The following is a 21,620-nucleotide window of genomic DNA, read 5'->3' as shown; positions in this document are numbered from 1 at the left end:
TTCCCTTTTTGTTAAAGTCCATGTCTCTGAAGCATAAGTCAAAACTGACTTGATTAATACCTTATAAATAATTTAAGGGTATTATTCTATATTATAAGACAAGTATAGCCCTTTCATGTGGTAGCCGGAAGAAGATGTACTGCTGAAAAAAAGTAAAAAATTTCATTCTACCGGCTCGAAAAAAATATTAAATTGGTTCAAAAGTTTTTGGTACTGTAAAAACTCTCTTGGAGGACTCAATATTCAAAGTCCTACTCATAAAGAATGTAAGAGAAAAAATGAAATGCGTGAATTTGTACCCCAATAGTATTTAGTTAAATTAAACACTGAAAAAACTATGATGCACCTATCTGAATTTGGTGTTTAAAAACTCTAACAATTGCATAAATGCTTTCTTTGTTTGAAGTTTCCACCGAATCAATAGTTTAAAAATGCTTTAAGGGTGTAGTTAAATCTTAACTTCAATAATTAATCACTCTTTCAACAAAACTCAGATGCTTTTCCCTCCACTCATGGTGTTGTTGTCGTTTTTGGGTGCCACGTAAATTTCAAAAAATAAAAGTAATTTTTATTTTATTTGTATTAGAAGTGATATAATTGATGGCAAATGGCATCATCTACACTTAATGAGTGAGTTTACTTAATTATCAACATTATTTCTGAAGATATAAACTTTTTTTCATTTTCGATCAATGATGGCAGAAATCGAAGTTTAATTAGGCTTAGCTATCAACTGGAAAGCAAGTTCCGTGATTATAGTCGATTAGTTGTCAAGTAATTAAATCTTCCTGGCGGAGTAAGTTCTCAAACTAATCATAGCATATTTAATACCGAGAACGTTTAAATCTTCTTTACTGATAGATCAAGAATATTGATTATGACCAATTACTTAACAAGTATTTCAGTCTTCTGGTCAGATTGATTTGACAAACTGTTCATGTAAACTGATATAAAATGCATGCATATTATTAGTTGTATAATAAAGATATTTATTTATGCTCTTATAAGATTTGCATAAATCGATCAGTTATGTTTAGTAATTTTATAATATTTATAGTTAACTTCTTTCGGCATCTATATTTAATATCTATAATAATCTTTATAATTGATTTATATTCACTTCATCTTTGTTAAGCCTTGTTTGAATTCATATTAATGTTTTTTTGTTGCTGTGTGTACGTTTGATTGACAATCTCATTCTATTTAAAAAAAAAAATATTGTATACATGTATTCTAAATTTTTGATTCTTGCTTCAGATTGCATCGTAAAAATAACTATACTTTTATGTGTGTCTTATCTCACAGTGATAACAATTTTTAGAATTTCTGAATAACAAAAATGGTGGAGATTCTTTGCACCAAATAGTGCAAAAGAACGGTCCTGGCGCTTCATTACATTATGAATCATTCTTGGTTTTTAGTGTGAAATATTTTTAACGATTTTTGGAGTTATAAACAAAAATTTTGACTATGCAGACCTCTTTGATATTTTCTTATAACATACTCTTGCCTCAGGTTTTTATTTTATTTTTTTACTGTTTCGTTCTTAAAAAAAGCTTTTTTTTGCCAGAGAAAGTCACGGGCTATTAAAAGGTTCAGCCCCTTCCCTCTTCCCTTAAAAAAGTAAAAATAAGGATTTGCATCATTAAGTTTGAGATTTTCTTCAACGTTCTTCGTCTGACTCGCAATACAAGGTTTAGGAATATTTAAATCCTGTTGACGATCTGAAAAACTTGTTTGACCCACCCTAGGACTTTAACAAAAACCATTTCTTCCAATAAATTAAATCTGCACGTGCTTAGATGCTTGCATTTTCAACAACAAAAAAGCATTGTTAAACGAATATATGGATTTTTCATCCATGTGTTTTCATTGAATGAATGTTCATACATAATTTATATGCATAATACATAAAAGTTATTGATTTTACAGTAATATGAGCTGAAAAAATATGTTCAGAAAAAAACAGTGTCCAAGTCATTAACATATGTAACAAAATTATGTCACAAACGAAATGGTAAAAGCTAATCATACCATGTAAATTGATTTCCAATAAAGAATGCGATGAAGTTTGCTTAACGTATTGGAAAAAATTTCGTTACATGTGAAAAAAAATTGGTTGTCTATCCATTTGAAATTTTTCTAAAATGTATTTAATTACACGAAATGTGTCAATAACTTCATTCTGAAAATGGATTGCTGTAAAGAATCAAGCAAAATGAAAAAATATCTTATTGCTGTTGTTTAAATACAAATGTAAGAAAAAAATGAAATTAGTTGCTGTGTTTTTATCGCAGATTATTTTCATGGAAACACATGATACCTTATGGGTATAGATGCCTTACATTTCGCATTTTTTTCCTATAAAGTCCTAAATTATTACCTTTCTTTTAGCGGAAACCGGACTTCATTAATAAAGTTCATTAGCAATCGTGAATACAATAATTGAATGCACAACTAACTATTTTGAATTACCTGCTATTTATTTTGAATATATTACACATGAAGAAATTTTTCTTATCGTTTTATCAATAGTTCTAAAATTAGATTTCACGTCAGACAAATTGAATTCGCAAAATTAGAGTGGCATCCAGGCTAGTATTAAATTAGTTTTTCTGAGTATGCAAAAGCAGAAAATTAGTTAATCGAGATGAATTATGGTTTTTGTTGAAATGAAAGCGAAAAATAACTATTATAAACGTTCCGAATGGTTATCCGAAAAACTTATTTCTTTATTGATGAATTTAATCAGTTTAATTTGAATTCAAAAGTTTAATGTGAAATATAAAGGCACTTTCTTTAAATGGAAATCTTTCTCATATTCTATATGAATAACGATGCGTATTTTTAAATTTTGCTATTTTTCTTCTGGCATTTTATTTAAAAATAATTTCATGAAAGAACCAAAAAATTAAATAAATAATGGATTACTGGTTTGGTATGAATATAATTACAGGTTTCCAAAATCAAATAATTAAGACTTAATTCTCGGAACCCATGTGACCCTTCTAGGGGACTTCGCAAAACATATTTGAGAACCACTGATTTTATGACTTAAAGGCAAATTATTAATCCTTTCTTTATATGACCATGCCAAAGCTAAGTTTTCAAATATTTCTTTTAAATCGATATTTATTCATTTACGTTATCACGACCTTTAAATATTTTGATCACAATTACCTGCTGCACATCGCATTCATTTTTTAAACATTTTCCATTGAAATTTATATAAATAGAACTGAATGTTTATATGTCTATGTGTATGTGTGTATATATCTTACACAAAACCGCAATTTATTGAATTTGATATACCTAGGCTCAACGACTCGGAGAACCTAACTTTCAAACTCCTTCCGATCACTGGTTTGCCCGCTACATCCAGAAGAAAAATGTTCCAAGCAATTAGATAAATATTTTATTGCATGAGTGATTTGCTAGCTTACAACTCTAATCAATTAAAAATTAGTTTTATCACACGTTCTTATGAATTATTTAGGTTTCCGGTTTCAGGATTTCACAAGTAAAATCAACTTTAATAATTTTGCAGTGTGTGGATATGCCGTCACCAAATTTATATTTTAAAAAATGGTGCGCGGTGCACGTTAAATCTGTCAGCATCACAAATTCCTCCAAGTTTCCATAAGAAACACCAATACTTCTACGAGTGTTGAATTGGAGATTGATCGCTCTCTGGTTCAGGTCATAATTACGTTCTGTGAATGAATGATTGGGTCCTCCCTGTAAAATGAGCAGGGGCATGTCTGTAACTGAAGTCATAATATTGGCAATAGATGGCGCAACTAATGAAAAAGGAAGCGCATCTTCTCCCTAAACATTTGCTTGATTTCAAGCATGCTTGCTGGTATTGACGAATGGCACAAGTAACAACAATAGAGCCGTGGTGGTTTAGGCGATAGAAAGCTCGTACCCCTATGAGAAGAACCCGAGTTCGAATCCCACCGATAGCAGGTCCACACGAATTCCGCACCCGGCTCGCACCAATCACAGTGCTGACTTGAAACCTCAGTAGTAAACAGATCATGGGCTAGAGTCCACTAGCCGTCAGGCTAACCGTGGAAGGTTTTCGTGGTTTTAATCTCTATGCAACGCAAATACGGGTTAGCTCCATCAGCAAGGCAAGTTTCTCTTAATACTTGAACCGGGAGTTCCCTTGTCTTTTGAATTGGGTTCGAAATTACAAGGCTACGGGGTAAAACATTGGAAGTCGTAAACCTAAAATTGAGCCAGCTGTTCAACAACAGTTATAAAAAAATGTAACTATAACAACCACATATTTTAAAAAGTACATGAAACTACCTGTTTCTTTTGTTAATATTTACGCTTTTAACCCCTTAACGATCGGTTAATTTTCATGAAAACGGTCATAAAAGTGCCTATTTTGCCAAATACACGTATTTGATTAGTGCTGGTATCTAGTTTAAAGTAAACTATTTACAATTACCTTAAAAATATCCTGGTACTGCTATCTGGTGTGTAAAATAGGAAATAAAATGTTTTCCGGGCAAAAGAAATAAATGAGTTTTATTCTTATTGGCGCTTTACTACTGAACACTCCAGCCCGGAAATATCACAGGAGCGAGAAATAGCGAGCAAAACCTCACCCCGTCATTTTCACGGGAGCGAGAAGGAAGAGGTTAAAGCGTGTTTCTAAAAACTTAAATAATGGAAACTCAACTGGAACTAATGAAATAAAATTAAAAATCTGCAAGTGACATCATCGTAGGTAACTTGTGGCATTTGTCGATTCGGAAGCTTATCAAGTTCGACGCACATGGGTGACGTCGCTTACAGTTATTCAGTTAAATCCTGATTTAAATCAAATGGTTAGGCATAATCACTTTACTTCGTCTTGAGTTACAAAAACCCAAGTGAAATTACTTATTGAGCTACAAAAAAATTTTGGTTAATTCTGAACATCACATTTTAAAAGATACTTAGTAGTTTATATTTATTTAGTAGTTTGTGAATCTCTAACAATTAAAAAGGTTGGAAATTTTATTCTTCATTTTTTTTTTCATTTTTCTCTGGGAATATAAATATAGATGGAGTCTATATGTTTAATATTGATATTATCATACTAGTGAAAATACCTATTTTTTCACTTACTTTTTCGTTTATTTCAAAGGGCATTTTTTTGCTTTCTAGAAATTTATTCAATTCAAATAGAAAATGGATTATATTTTAAAAATAAGTCTTGGATTGTCACAAAATTTTCCTCCATAAAAATAAAATTGTCAAAGCATTAAACAATCATTTTGGGAAAGATTTCGAGAATAAATTTTTGAAGAAACGAAAAGAATTTGGATAATCTATCGATATCAGAGCCATTACCGCTTTTCATCATTTGCATGTGAAATTTTTTTGTTGTAACAGGAAGCGTAAAGCTGCCGGTACAATTTTTTTTTTATTTTTCGAATTGTATAAAAAAAGGTAAATATTGCGACACGATAAAGAAATGCTACTCGGTTTTGAAAGCAACAAGAATGAAATAAATCATAGGGCAAATTCTTTCACTCTTTTATCTTTGAGAATGCAATATGGTTAATCAATAGAGTAACCTTGCAAATGCTATCATTGAAAAGTTTCATAAATAGCTAATGATTTCATACAATCGTGTCTTTTATTTTTCGAAATAAATAGGGAATTTTGTTTTTTTTCGCAAGAAATTTCTTTTTAGTTATTTTAATAAATTGCATCAATTATTTAGCAACATTGCATGTACATAGTTACACCTAATCGGTAATTTCATTATTCAGTAATTGATTGATTCTTTTTCGCAGACAGCGTCTCCTAGAGTTACGCCTACCGAATAAATAAGACAGTTTGTATAATGTTTGATATAGTATTCTACAATGTTCAATAAATACTTAATAAAAAATATTTTAAGCGTGTTGAATCATCCTTATGTAACAAAAATTGATTAATTGATTGTTGCAATTAACAGTTATTTGGTACAGAAGTCGAATTATAATGCGATATCAATGGCCGAGTATTCAAAGCCGCTATAGCGCGTTCCGAATATTTATAATTCTCAAGCTGTAAAACAATCGCTTTATTGTTGCCCTTTCGAACCATTCAAAATATCCGAAGTGGTAGACGGATCATGGTTTAGAGTCCCCTTGCCATTGGGCTAACCGTGCGAGGTTTTTCGTGATTTCTCTCACCAATTAACGCAAATAAGGGTTAGTTCAGTCAAAAAGTACTTCATGAAGGCAAATTTCTCCCAATACTTGATCCATGAGCCGCGATGGCTCATGGATCAAGTATTGGAAGAAATTCAAGTATTGGGAGAAGAGCTTTCGCCTTCCAATGAGGCAAATCGGGTTCGAATCCCAGGAGATACGAATTCCGCATCCGGGTCGCACCGACCACAGTGCTGATGTGAAATATCCTAAGTGGTAGACGGATCATGAGTCAGTCTCCCCTTGCCGTCAAGCTAACCGGGAGAGGTTCTCGTGGTCTTATTCTCCATGTAACGCAAATGCGAGTTAGCTCCATCAAAAAGTCCTCCACAAAGGCAAATTTCTCCCAATACTCTATCCAGTAGTTCCCTTGTCTTATGGATTGGGTTCAAAATTACAAGGCTACGGAGTTGAACATTAGTAGTCGTAAGCCCAAAAATTGGGTCGGCTGTTCAACAACGGATATGAAGTAAAATAAAATAGTTATCCACAATGAATTAGCCAACATGGCAAACAAAGATGCAACAACAGGCAATTTGAGCAGGATAAACATACCCTGACCACCAGCCTTAATTAAAAAACAAATTAAAGATATAGCTATTAATAGGTATTTGGAAAACAATCACAAACGGATCAGCAACCAAACAATACTTTAAACGAGTTAATGTTAACAGATTAATCTGCGACCCAGATGTTACTCAATTTATGGGTTTTTCCCAGAACAGCTAAATAGAATCAACATAAAAGACGCAAACATGTGCAACTTAAAAGAGCAAACAAATTTCCAAAATAGAAAATCAAACATTGAAACATAAACTTTTCAACCTCTCGAAATATTTCCCTACTAAGTGATGCAATTCGGGAGCACCGCACTAGTTCGAAGTTCGACTTTTAAATAAAAAAAATATAGAATCGGATAGGTTGGAAAATACAATAATGACGAAGTTTTGCTGAAGATTGTAGTTTGCAATTTGAGAATGAATTTATGTCATAATCTGATAATTACAGAGAATATACAAAAAAGTACCAACGAAAGGTTTTGGCTTCATAAATGTTGGCATCAGTAAAGGTTTGTGTGGGGTCAAAAAAAGAGGTCAACATGAGAGAGCTACTCACCCTTATGCATAATGTTTTCTTTCATTGGATCATTTTCGCTGAGTTCAATCTAACTCAGTTTTTAAGTTCTAACCAAAGAATTTATAAATTCCGTTATTTTCATTTTATTAAAAATCTGTTTTGCAATGATTCTAGAAAAAAAATTTGTATTTGAGTTCCATGCATCAAAAGTTCTACACGGGATACGCAAACGTAGAAATGACTTACAAAAATGTATATAATATATTTTCAAAAGTTTCAGTGACAGAAAAAAAAACTCGTAACAACTCTATAAATTTTAATCTAGAGATCGGATTTCTACGTATAAGACGTAATCTTGATGATTTGAGGGCGTAACTTATATCGCTCACTTACACGGCGACAAAAAAATCCTCATTTCTTTTTCGAATTAGCAACAAAGAATGGAAAAAATCAACTGTGCAAGCTGTCATAAACATGGAATCATAAACATAAGCGCTTACATATTTCTGAATGAAAATTCACGTAGACAACAAAAACCATTTATATATATATACTTTAACACTTTAAAAGTGAAGGTTGCCTCAATCATTAAATTTTCTACACAAGCAAAATGCTGCATTTGAGAGCCTAGACAAAGCTCGATTGAAAAAATGGGCAAAAACAAAGTTTACCTTGAAAGCTAAAAATGAGATTTTTTGTAAAGTTTTTTTGCATGACTTTATCCGATTGTTAAGGAAACAAACTTGACATACTAATATTCCTACTAAGTTTAAAAAAAGGTTTATCAGTCAACCTTTCTATGCCAACCAAATGAAAATGAACAGACAACGTTAGCCTTAAGTTTACCTGCTACTTGGGATAGCACCATCCGGCACTTTTTAAAAAAAAACGCTATAAGAGGAAACAATTTTTTATTCTAGGTTCCTAGTTAGAAAAAAAGGTAAATTTCAGGCTGCAATGATAATTTATCTATGCATCTTAATCAATTCTATGCTATTCTCTTCTACGGTTTCAATCATATCATCAATCTCTATACTAGATTTTCAATGATCATTTCTATGATAAATTCCATGCTACGCTATTCTGTTTCTATGGTATCAATTTTCAATCATCATTTCTATTTGAGCCGTGATGGCTCAGTGGACAGAGCGTTCACCTTCCAATGAGGTGAACCGGGTTCGAATCCCAGCGATGGCTGGATGATACGAATTCCGCATACGGCTTGCACAGACCACAATTCTGATATAAAATATACTCAGTGGTAGACAGATCATGGGATAAAGTCCCCTTGCCATCAGGCTAACGGTGGAAGGTTTTCGTGTTTTCCTCTCAATGTAACGCAAATGCAGGTTAGTCACATTGAAAAGTCCTCCACGAAGGTAAATTTCTCCCAATACTTGATCCAGGAGTACCCTTGTCTTCTGAATAGTGTTCAAGATTACGAGACTACGGTGTTGAATATTAGCAGTCGTAAACCCAACAAATTGGGTCGACTGTTCAAAAACGGTTATGAAATAAAATCATATCTATTTCTATGCTGGATTGCCAATAATCAAATTTCAATCATATAACTTTTAAAATCTGAAATAAATATGTATTATAAATATTTCAGACTTATTTCTATGAACAGTTTAAGGGGAGTCGGTAAGATATATATCAATAATGCTAAAACTGATCTTTTTCGATGTTCCTTTTATAAGAAAATACTTAAGATATACATCAAAGGGAAGACAAAGTTAATTAGACAAAGTTAAACATCTACAAAACTTTAATCAGGCCTATAGTTACGTATGGAAGTGAGTGCTGGACCCTAAAAAAAACAGAGGAGGAAAAACTGCTAATTTTTGAAAGAAAAATTTTGAGGAAAATCTTTGGATTTCTTCAAGAGAATAACGTAAGGAGAATTCTTTACAACCACGAAATTTACAAAAAATATGACAAATTCGGTGGGACCGACATTGTGAGAACTATTAAAGCATCACGCATTAGGTGGCTGGGCCACCTCTTCAGAAATTCTGATGCCGTCCCTGACAAAAAAGTGACTTTTTCCACAATTGAAGGGACGAGACGTAGGGGACGACCACGTACAAGATGGATAGACGACGTTGAAAAGGACCTCAAGCTATTGGGAGTCAACCGATGACGGGCCGTCGCACCGGACAGGGCCAGATGGAGGAAAATCTGCGAGTCAGCCTTGGCCTGTGAAAGGCTGTTGCGCTTATGAAGAAGAAAAAGAAGACTTAGGATATCGCCTTGAAATTTTTTTGGTATATTTGAGATTATATCAGTTGAATGCTGTGATAATGTTCTGGCGTTAACAGGAATTCTTTTTGAGTTATGAAAGATTTTTGCTCAAAAATAATGAAAATTTATCAAAATTTAAAAGCTCTAAGTTCATAATTTTTTTAAAAAAACAATTCTGCCAAAGATATGTATCAACAGTCATTACAGTGAAAATATATATATGTAAATATTCGATGGAAAAAGAACTGAAGCAATGTCTTTTTCAGATGCTGAGAAAAAGTTCATCAAAAAAAGTCAATTTAGCATTATTGGTATATGCCCTACATATTGTATATACATTCTACATTGTATATACACTATATAATGCCTGAAACTAGCAGGCAATGCATGAAATCATTTATATTTCACACATTTCCAAGGCAATCTATAAAAAGCCAAATGATAAATCGGCAAGTATAAAATGCATCTCCGATTCGTTTCGAAATGTAATGAAATGTAATTCAAAATGTCATTCAAGCCAGCCATGTTGCAACAAGTAGGTTAATTTCTTATTTTTTTATATGAAAATTTTGTTTCCCTTAATAAGAAAGGCATAAATTATGTTTTGTACAACTTTCATTTTTCTTTGCACATTTTGAATAAATTTTTTTAATGGCACTCTCATTATTTTTTCAGAATAAAATTTTTGTTTTTGAGAAATGCACATCATTTGCATAATAACCTCATCAGGACGTTTTTTTCATACTTTGCCTAAATAGCATTTGTCATTCTATAGAATGCCTAGGTATTACATACAATGACTAGGGAAAGTATGTAATACTTCTCATATTTCATACCTTGCCTAAAAACATCCGACATTATATACAATGCCTAGGCATTCTATAGAATGCCGGCGTTTCATACTTTATTATATATTTTTTACATATTTTATATGTTTCACATACTTTTGATATTAAGATATAAGTGAAGGCCACTTTTTATCAAAAAAATGACATATATATGAATTCAACGAAAACAAAGAAAGAAAGTATATAGAATTCGTTCAATTACAATAAAAGCATGAATTGTTTATCCTATTAAACACTTGATAGCTTTTGAGCGTGTCATTAAGTGATAAGAAGAAAAAAGGACGATTTGTTTACAGTTGCCGAAAAAGAGCAATTCAAGTACTATCTTAAACTTGTCTAGAAGTTTTCAAAAAATTGTCAGACTTTTAAGCAGCACAAAACGTCTTTTCATTTCATTGTTTGTTTTTATTCGTAATAAGGACGTTTCAATCTTTTGCAAAATTTGTTTCATTCTTATTGCAACTGAAGCACGCAATCATGTTTACAGAAATACTTCATAAAAGAGTCTTTATCCCCCAAAAATAGTTTTCTGTTTCTAAAACACTTTCTTTTTAATTTCAATTTGCATGAAAGTGACAAAAAAAGAAACACATTTCTGTTTTAAAAATTTATATATATTTTTTTCATGTTTCAAATGCTCTTCAAATATCATGGTTTCAATATAGGAAGAAATCAACACCTCTGGGGGTACTGGATTGGAGATTGATCGTTCTCTGATTCAGGTCAAAATTACGATCTGTGGATGAATGAATGGATGTATGAATGAGTCCGCCCTATAAATGGGTGTGACGTATGGGTGTGGCAGAAGTCGAATTCTTGGCCATAGATGGCACCACTGGAAAACAAGAACAATCGCACCCCCTCTGCCTTAATGGCATACGTCAACAACAATATAGGAAGTTCCAAATTCTATAGATAAATTCAGAGAGAGGCGTAACATAAGGAATGAAAAAATCAGAAAAAAACCAATGCAGGTTACAACATTATGCTGAAAAATTAATATAAACGAAATTAAAAATTTGATAAATACAAAACATTTTTCTATTAATTATTACAAGAATTGTTCGAAGTGAACCCACTGAGGTCATTGTACTGATTACAACTACGTAAAAATTATATATTCTTGAAATTGCCAGTTATGTTTTTGATGATTTGAAAACAATTCACGCTAAGATATTTTGAGTCTACGCTGTTAGAAATTTCTCGGAAAAAATAGTTAAATAACAATTTATTGAATGGTTATTTTACCATATTTAATCAAAACAGTCAAACAACCGTAAATAAAATGGTAATCAAACTGTTGAGTTTGAGAAAAACTGTTTATTAACTGCTTTCACCTAATACAGTCAAACAACCAGAATTTTATCACACCAACTAGAACCACATAAAGAAGATACTGTGAACATATCATAGCCGAGCGGGCTTATCTGTCAATCATATGACTGGCAGAACTGGAGTTCGAGTCCTAGTGTTGACACCACCCCCATTCCCTTCAACACATGGAAAATTTATAGTGTCCGGCACTCTACAATGCCCATTACCTTACGAAAAGACGAGTTAGTATGTCTAGTTAAATAATTATATTTTTTTACGTTTTTGAAAAATGCTAGTTGTAAATGGTTAAAAAAACCGTATAGTTTTGTACTCATGGTTTTATAACCATACTTCTGGTAAATGGTTTCAAAACCATAAAGGAAAATAATGTTCTTTACTGTAAACTTTACGGTTAATCGGATGGACAGAGAGCTGCCAGTTTTTTACCATAATTTCAGAATGAAAATTTTAACAGTGTACAGTCATCGCATAAACAAATAATTTAAGATGGCCCCAAAGGAAAAAGGCTTTACGAGATTTTCTTTCTCTCAACGTGGTGTGCAGGTATGTAACGCACACTGTCACGTTGGTATTCTTTACAATGTACTGTGTTAATGGTACGCACATGGTCTAAATTATTATATAAATTATTGTGAGAATATGAAACACTATGAGGTGCTCTAAAATTTTACTATAGATTCTGTTTAGTGTTCGTGATATATTGAGCTATAAAGTAGCGGACTGTAACAAACATAAACATTTATTTTGAAACTTAATAACATAAAATTGACAAGATCATTTTGAGTGACAGGAGATGTTCTCTGTTCTAGAGTTGAATGGCAACTGAACAATAATGTGTCATATGATGAGAGCGCCGCCTCGTGGCAATTCTTAACACTCCCCGCCGATTGGATGTTTAAATCCAATCATTATTAATTACAATGCTTATTACATAATAAAATAAAATGAAAAATTGACAATATTCATACAAAACATCAAATATACATACACGTAATTTCAACTTTACAATTATAATGAAAATTTTAACACAAGAATTAATATATAGGTAAAATACAAATGTTGCGTACTGATCTTTTAAGTATATTGCCTTGTGGCAAACGTATTTTTACAACTCTTACCTTCCCATCACTTCCCTTAAATATTTCCTCAATTCTTCCTGTTAACCATTTAGTTGCTGGCAAATTCTCTTCTTTCACCAACACTAAAGTTCCAATTTTAACATTATCTTTACTGAACTGCCATTTGTGGCGTTCTTGGAGATTACTTAAATAATCTCGCTTCCAAAGTCTCCAAATTTTTTGAGAAATTTTAGAAATCTTTTCCCATTTACTGAGTCTATTTTCATTGATATCTGCAAGTTGGGGTTCTGTAATAGAAGTGATGGGTCTCCCAATAAGAAAATGCCCAGGTGTTAGGGTATCAAAGTTTTCGAAATCAGCTGACAATGGAGTCAATGGCCTGGAGTTTAATACTCCTTCAATCTCTGCTAAAACTGTAATGAATTCTTCCAAAGTAAAATTGGAGTTTCCCGCTATCCGTTTTAGGTGGAATTTAAAAGATTTAACGCCGGCTTCATATAATCCTCCAAAATTTGGTGATCTTGGGGGGTTATAATGCCAATCAATTTTTTCCTCGGCAAAATATTGAGCCAAAGGTTCATCTGGTGAATTAATAATTTTGAAAAGCCGTTTCAGTTCAGCGTCTGCACCCACGAAATTTCGTCCATTGTCAGTGAAAATTTTAGAGGCCTTACCTCTTCTAGAAAAAAATCTTTTCAAGCTAGCTATAAACCCTGTTGATGTTAAGTCACTTACAAAATCTAAATGTATTGATTTAGTACAGAAACATACATAAATTGCAACATATATCTTATTTAAAACACCTTTCCTTTGTCCTTTAAATTTTATATAAAATGGTCCACAAAAATCAATACCTGTTATGGTAAATGGAGGAGAAGGTTCGATTCGTTCTTTAGGTAACTGACCCATTAATTGTTGCTCTAAAACTGGTTTGTTTTTTGTGCACGTAACACAATTGTGTATTACCAACCTGCACAAATTTCTGCCGTTAACAGGCCAATATTTTTGACGTATTAAGTACAACAAAGTTTGTGCTCCGACATGTAAATATTTCAAATGAAAATAATGTACAATCATATAGGTTAAGGGATGTTTTGCTGGAAGGACAATTGGATGTTTAGTATAATCATTAACACTTGAATTTACAATTCGACCTCCAACACGTATAAGACCCTTTTTATCAATAAAACAATTAAGAGAAGACAATTTACTTTTACCTTTCACATTCTCACCTTTCATTAAAGCATTCAATTCTTCTAAATATTCACTTTGGGCAAATTTTAAGAGAAAAGTTTCGGATTTGTTCAATTCTTCAGAATCTAAAAACCTACCTGCCTTGTTCTTTGGATTTTTACAGTTATAGATAAATCTAAAAATATATGAAACTATACGAACAAGTTTAGAAAAATTATTGGTAAATTTAAGTAAGTAATTATAAAACATAACATTTTGATTAGTTAAAGCAAAACACATATTCTCTTCAACAGAGGAACCTTTTTTTAACTCTGAAAGGTAAGAGTTTTCAGCAATAGAATTAGTGCACTCAAACACTGAAATCTCATCTTTTCTTAAAAACTCGGGACCTGACCACCAGGCCTCATTTTTCAGAAGAACTTCTGCACTAACTCCTCTCGTAAGAATGTCAGCAATGTTAAGTTTACCGGGAACGTGTGACCAAGATTCAGGATTGCTAAGGGCTTGAATCTCTTTCACTCGATTGGAAACAAACTGTTTCCATTTATGATGAGGTCCTTTGATCCAGAACAATGCGATCTGGGAATCTGTCCAAAAATGAACTGTGGGGGATCCTTTTCGTTTTACAATCTGTTCTATTTCTTTTGCGAGTCTGGTTGCAAGTAATGCACCCATTAGTTCTAGTTTTGGAAGAGTCAGTTTCTTTAATGGAGCAACACGACTCTTTGATGCGATAAGATTAACTGTGATTTTGTCACTGTACTTCACTCTTAGGTACACTGCTGTTCCGTATGCTTTTTGGCTGGCATCCGAAAATACATGAATTTGAAGTACCTTGGCATCATCTAGACTGGAGTCTAGAATCATTCTAGGAACTTGTAATTTAGAAATGACAGGTAACTCAGACCTCCACTGAATAAATTGTTGGCGAATGTCTGGTGGAAGTTCCGTATCCCACGGACACTTTCTAAGCCACAAGTCTTGGAGTAAACACTTGAGTCTTATTGTGTACGGACTAAGAAAACCCAATATGTCGAACAGTTTTCCGATAGATCTTAAAACAATTCTTTTAGTAATGCTTTCTTTTCCATCGAATTTAAGCAAGTCTTTCAGATCTACAGAGATGTAGTCTTCATGCACATGCCATGGCAGTCCTAGAACTTTGTGTAAATTGGCTGTAAGATTGGCTTCCGAATGAATGGGATGGGTTTCGAACCCGCAATCTTTCCATAATTGTACCAGTTCCTTGCTGTTTGAACTCCATTTACACAGATTCATGCTTGCTTCTGCCATAATTTTCTTGGCTTCGTCCGACATCTGAAAGGCAGATTTCACGTCGTCGAGAGCTCCTATAAAGTCGTCGACATATAGACATTCATTGAGCATATTCGTCGTAGTGGGATGCAACTCTTGATATTTTTTGATATGTTCCTTAATTGTGGCAGAAAGCAAGAAGGGACTGGCGTTGACACCAAAAAGAACTCTGCAAAATCTAAAAATATTTATGTCATACTGCTCACTTGTGGCCGGGTTCGAACTTGGAAAAAGAAATCTCACTGCATTTCGATCTGTCTCATTCAACGATATTTGAAGGAACGCTTTTTCGATATCTGCTAAGATCACCACAGCATTCAAACGAAAAAATATGAGCATGTTAAATATCAGGGGATTTAGGCTAAGTCCTGCGTATAAACAGTCATTTAAGGAAAGTTCACCTTCTTCATGTGAGCTGGCATCAAAAACTATTCGTTTACTAGAACTGACTGATTCTCTGTAAACCATGGAAAATGGTAGATAAAATAGCGGTTTATCTGTTTGTACTTTGTCTTTTGGGACCTTCTCTATGATGCCTTGATTTTCATAGTCTTTCAGAATTTCACGATAATCTTCATACAGTTCTGAGCGTCTCTCAAATTTTCTAATCAAATGATCTAGCCGTCCTCTGGCTACAGTTAAGTTATCGTTTAATTCCCTAAAATCATGTTTCCATGGTAGCCCAACTTGATACCTCCCTTCTTTGTAATCTACAGAATTTTTAAAGAGAGCTAAAGCAGTACTTTCCCCATCTGTATTATCATTTGGAACTATCCCAATTGACTCTAATTCCCAAAATTTATTTAACCCTTCGTCAACATTGTCCTGTATGAAATAACATTTGGAATCATGTGGGTGTGTAGAGGGGATCGAACCTGTAACCATTCACCCGAAAACTGTTTCAATTAAAATAATAGAATTACCCCTTAATCGAATTTGATTTCCTTTTAACAATTCATAAAATACGTCTCCTCCTAAAAGAATCGATATTTTTTGCGGTAAATAAAAATTAGGATTAGCGTACTTTACGTTTTCGGGTAAATTCAAATTAGAAATATTTATTTCTTCCGAAGGAACATTTCCGGCTATTTCTGGCAAAATTAACAATTCGAGTTCCTTATTATATGATTCCTCATCATTACTTATACGCGAATAAATCTTTTCAGTTATCGGAAATACTGTATTTTTTAATCCAATTAAATTTGACCTACAACGCGATCTTTTTAAACCCAATAAATTAGCTGCCTCTTCTGTAATAAGAGATTTCATACTTCCAGAATCGCATAGCCCTGTCAAATGCAAATATTTTCCGTTCGATTGAAATATTTTAACTTTCACTGTAGAAAGAAGAACGTTTTTATTTACATTAAAAGAATATAAACATGGTGCCTCTTGCGGTTTGTTATTAATTTCATTTTGCATTTGTGATTGCGTAACTTCTTGTTCCGAAACTGAATTATTTCTTTCTTCCCTGCTCATTGGCGCCACACCCTCATTTTTGTTTTGATTTTGTCTATCGAAGAAAAAGTTCGCTCCGTGTAACATTGTACTATGATTCTTGTTACAAGATTTACATTTTAAATGAATTTTCTTACATTTAGACATTGTGTGAAATCCGAGACAATTAAAGCATAATTTATTCCTTACAACACATTTTAATCTATCATCTGCGTTAGAATCGATAAACTTTTTACATCTGAAAATAGGGTGGGATTCCATGCATCCTAATAAACAATTATTTTTGTTTTCGTTTTTCACCATTAGAGTTTTGAATTTCGGGGTTGGTTCCCGTTTAAATTCGCCTGAATTTCTGTTTACATTTTCTAGTGCTTGACATCTTTTAGTTAAGAATTCCGTAAATTTTTCCCAACTCGGTAATTCCGAACCCAGTTCCATTTCGTATAATTTACGCGAGTCAATATCAATTCTTTGAATAATTATATAAATTAATATTGCTTCGCAAAGAAGGTTCGTTTCCAATTCTAGTTGTTTTAATGATCGCAAATTACTTTCAATTTTATCGAGCATCTGTCTTAAACTAGACGCAGATTCATATTTAACTTTAGAAAAATTAAATATTTCACCAATATGACTCATAATTAGCAACCGTGTATTTTCAAATCGTTTTTTCAATGCTTCGAATAAACTGTTGTATGTATCATTTACCGTAATTAATTGTTTAGCGTTACCCTTAAGTGCCGACTGAAGGTAAAACAATTTTTGTTGTTCTGACAACTGTTTGTTATCGTCAATTAAAGACATAAATTGCGTTTTGAATGACAACCATTCAACATATAAACCTGAAAATTCCGGAAGATTAATTGACGGTAATTTTAGTTTACAGTTACCAGAGGACGAACTATTTTCATTTGAATTAGAATTTGGATTTAAAAGTTTTTGAAAGCTTACCTCGCATGTTTCGAGGTCAATTTGCAGCCCATCTAAACTTTCTTCAAAATCTGGCAAATCCTCATCCGACAAAGTAGAATAGCATTCGCTGCTAGTTGCTTTTGTTTAGTGTAGATCCTCTAACTTTGTTCTAAGTTTATCCAAAGTTGATAATTTTTGAGTGATGTCCGTATTGTCCACAGGTAAATCAGTATTTTGCTGAAGTGCATTTTCAATCCTTGTCAATTGTCCTCGTATATAACCCCGTTTTCGGTTAAATACTGTTATTTGCTCCAAAGCCATTGTTCGTTTCGATTTCGTACTCAATTTCCACAAGCGTTCGGTTTGTCTTCGTGCTCGGCGATGACCACTTTTTGTTTAGTGTTCGTGATATATTGAGCTATAAAGTAGCGGACTGTAACAAACATAAACATTTATTTTGAAACTTAATAACATAAAATTGACAAGATCATTTTGAGTGACAGGAGATGTTCTCTGTTCTAGAGTTGAATGGCAACTGAACAATAATGTGTCATATGATGAGAGCGCCGCCTCGTGGCAATTCTTAACAGATTCCAATGCACCTTTCTTCTAACACTGAGAAAAAGTTTCTAGTGAAATTACCGTACTACATGGAAATGTCATTCCTGATGAAAGAAACCATGATTTTGATAACAAAAACTAAAATATATGGTATTTTAACAATTCACATGTTTACAGTAAGCCGGAAATTCTCAAAACTGTTGCCCTTATTAATACACATTTAGTAAAAATACAAAATTTAAAAGTAAATTTAATCGAATTAATGGTTTTTGTGCCATACTCTAAGGTTCATCCCATTTATAAAATTTTAGTACATATAATAAAACTATACTTTTTTGTTAGTTTTGACGAAATCATTACCTAAGAGCTTCGGTAAAAATTACTGAGATTTTAGATGTTATTGTTGACCCCAAAACACGGTTTATTTTAGAATGCGCTGGTAGTTTTGACCATACCTTTTTTCACAGTGTAGATTCACAAACAAATGGAGCAAAAATTTTACTCTACAATAATTCAGAATTATAAAAGACATATCTTTACAACAAAAATTTAATATCTTATGCATGTGTCTTATTTGGAACTATAAAATGAATAAGCCTGATGATTTATAAATCACCAAAAATGGTTCATATAACCATAATACGAACCTTGAAATATAATACGTTGTAACTATGCAACAGCCTTAATAAGTTATTAATTATAATCATATTCCCATTTAAACCAAACCATAGCATCAAGTAATCAAATTTTAGAAGATCTGTAATATAGGGTAAACCAACCAGTGATGAAATATTTCATATATATTGATTAAAAATAAGAATTTGAAAGTTTTTCCTTAGATTAATTGGTAACAATAGTTTACTGCCCAACAATAAGAAGTCATCTAGCAATGTTTTGGATTACCTGGTCACATAGACTTCTCTGGAAAAACTTTTAAATTTGTTATTATCTCTGCAACACCTTGTTTCTTTGAAAAAATTATAAGGTGAGTGTTTGTATTTATATGTTTGAAGTGGAATCAATTGCATGTAATAGTTTTATTTTTCTCACAGTGAAAATAAGAATTCAAAATATAGTTATTGAAGTTACGTTTAATTTTTTAAGCATTATAGCATAATCAAGTACTGAGATAAGGGGGTGTTTATTCACTGGATCACCAAACGATGAAAAACCAGTGAAGGAACAAGTATTCCTTTACTGGGTTTTTTCCAAGTTAATGAAAATGAAAGAAAAACTTTAATTTTGTTGTACCTTTAGTGATGTTTTGCATCAAAAGTATGTTAAAAATACAAAAAACAACTTCTAACTAGTAAAGGAACAGACATGTTCCTTTACTGGGCTTAGATTTCCCAGTGAATGAACAGTATGTGTTAATATGTTGACACTTTACTTTTCAATTCATGATTACAAAAAAAAGTTACATTTTCCAAGTATTTGTATGCTATAATTTCAAGAATAGGCTTGTTTTTAGATATTTGTATGGCATATAAATTCATAAAGAGCATTAAAAAATAACCAAAATTAAGCGTTCCTATACTGGGAAATTTTGTGTTCCTTCACTGGTAAGAGCTGTTCTTTCACTTCGTCTTCTTACTACTTGTTATTTGAATCTCCAAAACTTAAAACAATATTATGTAAATTCTCTACAATTTTTTTACCTAATTTCTAATTAGTAGCAAATACGTTGACACTGTCATTTAACTAAAATTACGAATTTTGAAATTAATATGATTTTTTAAAAGGCAAGCGAAGCTTAAGTTTTCCTTCACTGGTTAGTTTACCCTAATCCGATTTTTGTTAGCAACATATTAAAGTTGCAGCAAATTTGAGCTTTGATATGGTTCACCACGTAGCAAAGTTTCAATCAAAGCTGAAATTTAAATTTCAGAAAAGGTGAGAATGAAGGTGAAACAAAAATAGTCAATCAATAATTAGTAAAGTATTATCTAGGCTTTTTTGAGCGAATCAACATTTAATCGTGATTTTTTTCATGTTTTTCCTTTTACTTTTTTTGTATTTATTTGACTTTTCTCTGTAATGGAGGCAGATCGTAAAGACACGGTGACGAAGTCAAGCATAACTATCCGCGATCAGTAAGTGGGTAATCAACCACTTTGATTAGCCAGTGTTGGATCCGAGGGTACGTGGTATCCGTCCTCGTAAACTGTTTTACCATTAAGTGCTCGACTTTGTGTGCAGGTCGCTTGGCTACCAAATCAGAGGAGCCATCCCCACTGTAGAGAATCAAAATTGTGAGGCCATGTCTTTTATATCATCATCAGGGATGTTTCCCAGACCGTCGCCGATGGCCCATTGTGAAGCTTTAGTGTGACGTAAATAAAGTACCTACCAACATTTAATGGAGATCAGATAAAACTCGAATAACTATGTAGCATTTCATTGCAAGAATTTCGCTTTCAACATTAATGAAGCAATACAATATAGTTAATTAAAAAAAATTCTATATAAAAAGTAAAAAATATAGTAATTTTTAAAAGCCAAATGATTTCTCATATTTGACTATTTAAATTATATCAACCATAAAAAATTCCCCAAAAAAATTTTTCACTAGATTTTTACAGATAAAAAAAGGATGACAAATTGAATTGAAATTGAGTTACACGCAAAACAGAAACATCATTTGAAGAAGAAGAAACATTTTTCAATAAATGCAATTAAATTTGTTAATTCAAAAATAAATTAAGATTAAAATAACTTACCCTCAGTGTTTGTTTCGTTTAGTTTATAAGTCTCCATGCATTCTTCCAAAGAACCAGGTGAATTCATTTAAGTTTTCTCTTAAATTTAAATATCCCTGACTGAAATCGCAGTTTGAGTATTGTTGAAAATATCAAATGAAACTCAATATTTTAAAACACCATATCGTTTCTTCAAGCATAACTGCTATTTAACGGTATACGTTCAGAAAATTCAAACTTACATTTTTTTAACATTAAATATACATTGAAACATTACTATAATAAATTAATTAATAAATTTTGCACCTTAAGAATGTATTCAAAAGAAAAATACTGCAGTAACTTAGAACTTCCTAAAGGTTCCGCGTTAATACTGACACAAAAAATGCACACAAAATTGAAACACATTAATCATGTTTCCCATAACAGAATAAATAAACATCATAAAGCTTTCTCTAAGCTTGATTTCAATCTAGAAAAAATTTTCCACGTTCAGCGTATGTCAAAAGTGTGACGTCACTTCCCAGATGATTTATTTAACTCTCTTCTTAAGTAATGAGTGAGATATTTTTTTCCCCTTAGGCGCCAAAGAAAAAGATAAAAATGTATTGAAATTACACATTTGAATTGCATATTACCGATAAGTTGTTACTTGATGCTTGGGACATATTTTTATCAAGTTGTTTCTTACTTCAT

At 32.3% G+C, this 21,620-nt stretch overlaps 1 protein-coding gene across 1 annotated transcript in view; it reads right to left on the bottom strand.

Annotated features, from left to right (window-relative positions):
• LOC107450706 (corticotropin-releasing hormone receptor 1) overlaps positions 1 to 21,371 on the bottom strand; it is a 238,318-nt gene extending 216,947 nt beyond the window's left edge. The window contains exon 1 of the mRNA XM_071186800.2: positions 20,946 to 21,371. Coding sequence (XP_071042901.1) covers positions 20,946 to 21,012 — 67 coding nt within the window. The 5' untranslated portion in view covers positions 21,013 to 21,371. The remainder of the gene's footprint in view (positions 1 to 20,945) is intronic.
• Positions 21,372 to 21,620: the final 249 nt, after the last annotated feature.

This window comes from Parasteatoda tepidariorum, chromosome 9, assembly GCF_982258835.1.
Source record: "Parasteatoda tepidariorum strain Cologne lab strain chromosome 9, Ptep-v5.0, whole genome shotgun sequence".
Taxonomy (NCBI): Eukaryota; Metazoa; Arthropoda; class Arachnida; order Araneae; family Theridiidae; genus Parasteatoda; species Parasteatoda tepidariorum.
The sequence above is the reverse complement of the archived record's forward strand: the minus strand, read 5'-3'. Positions and strand labels throughout refer to the sequence as shown.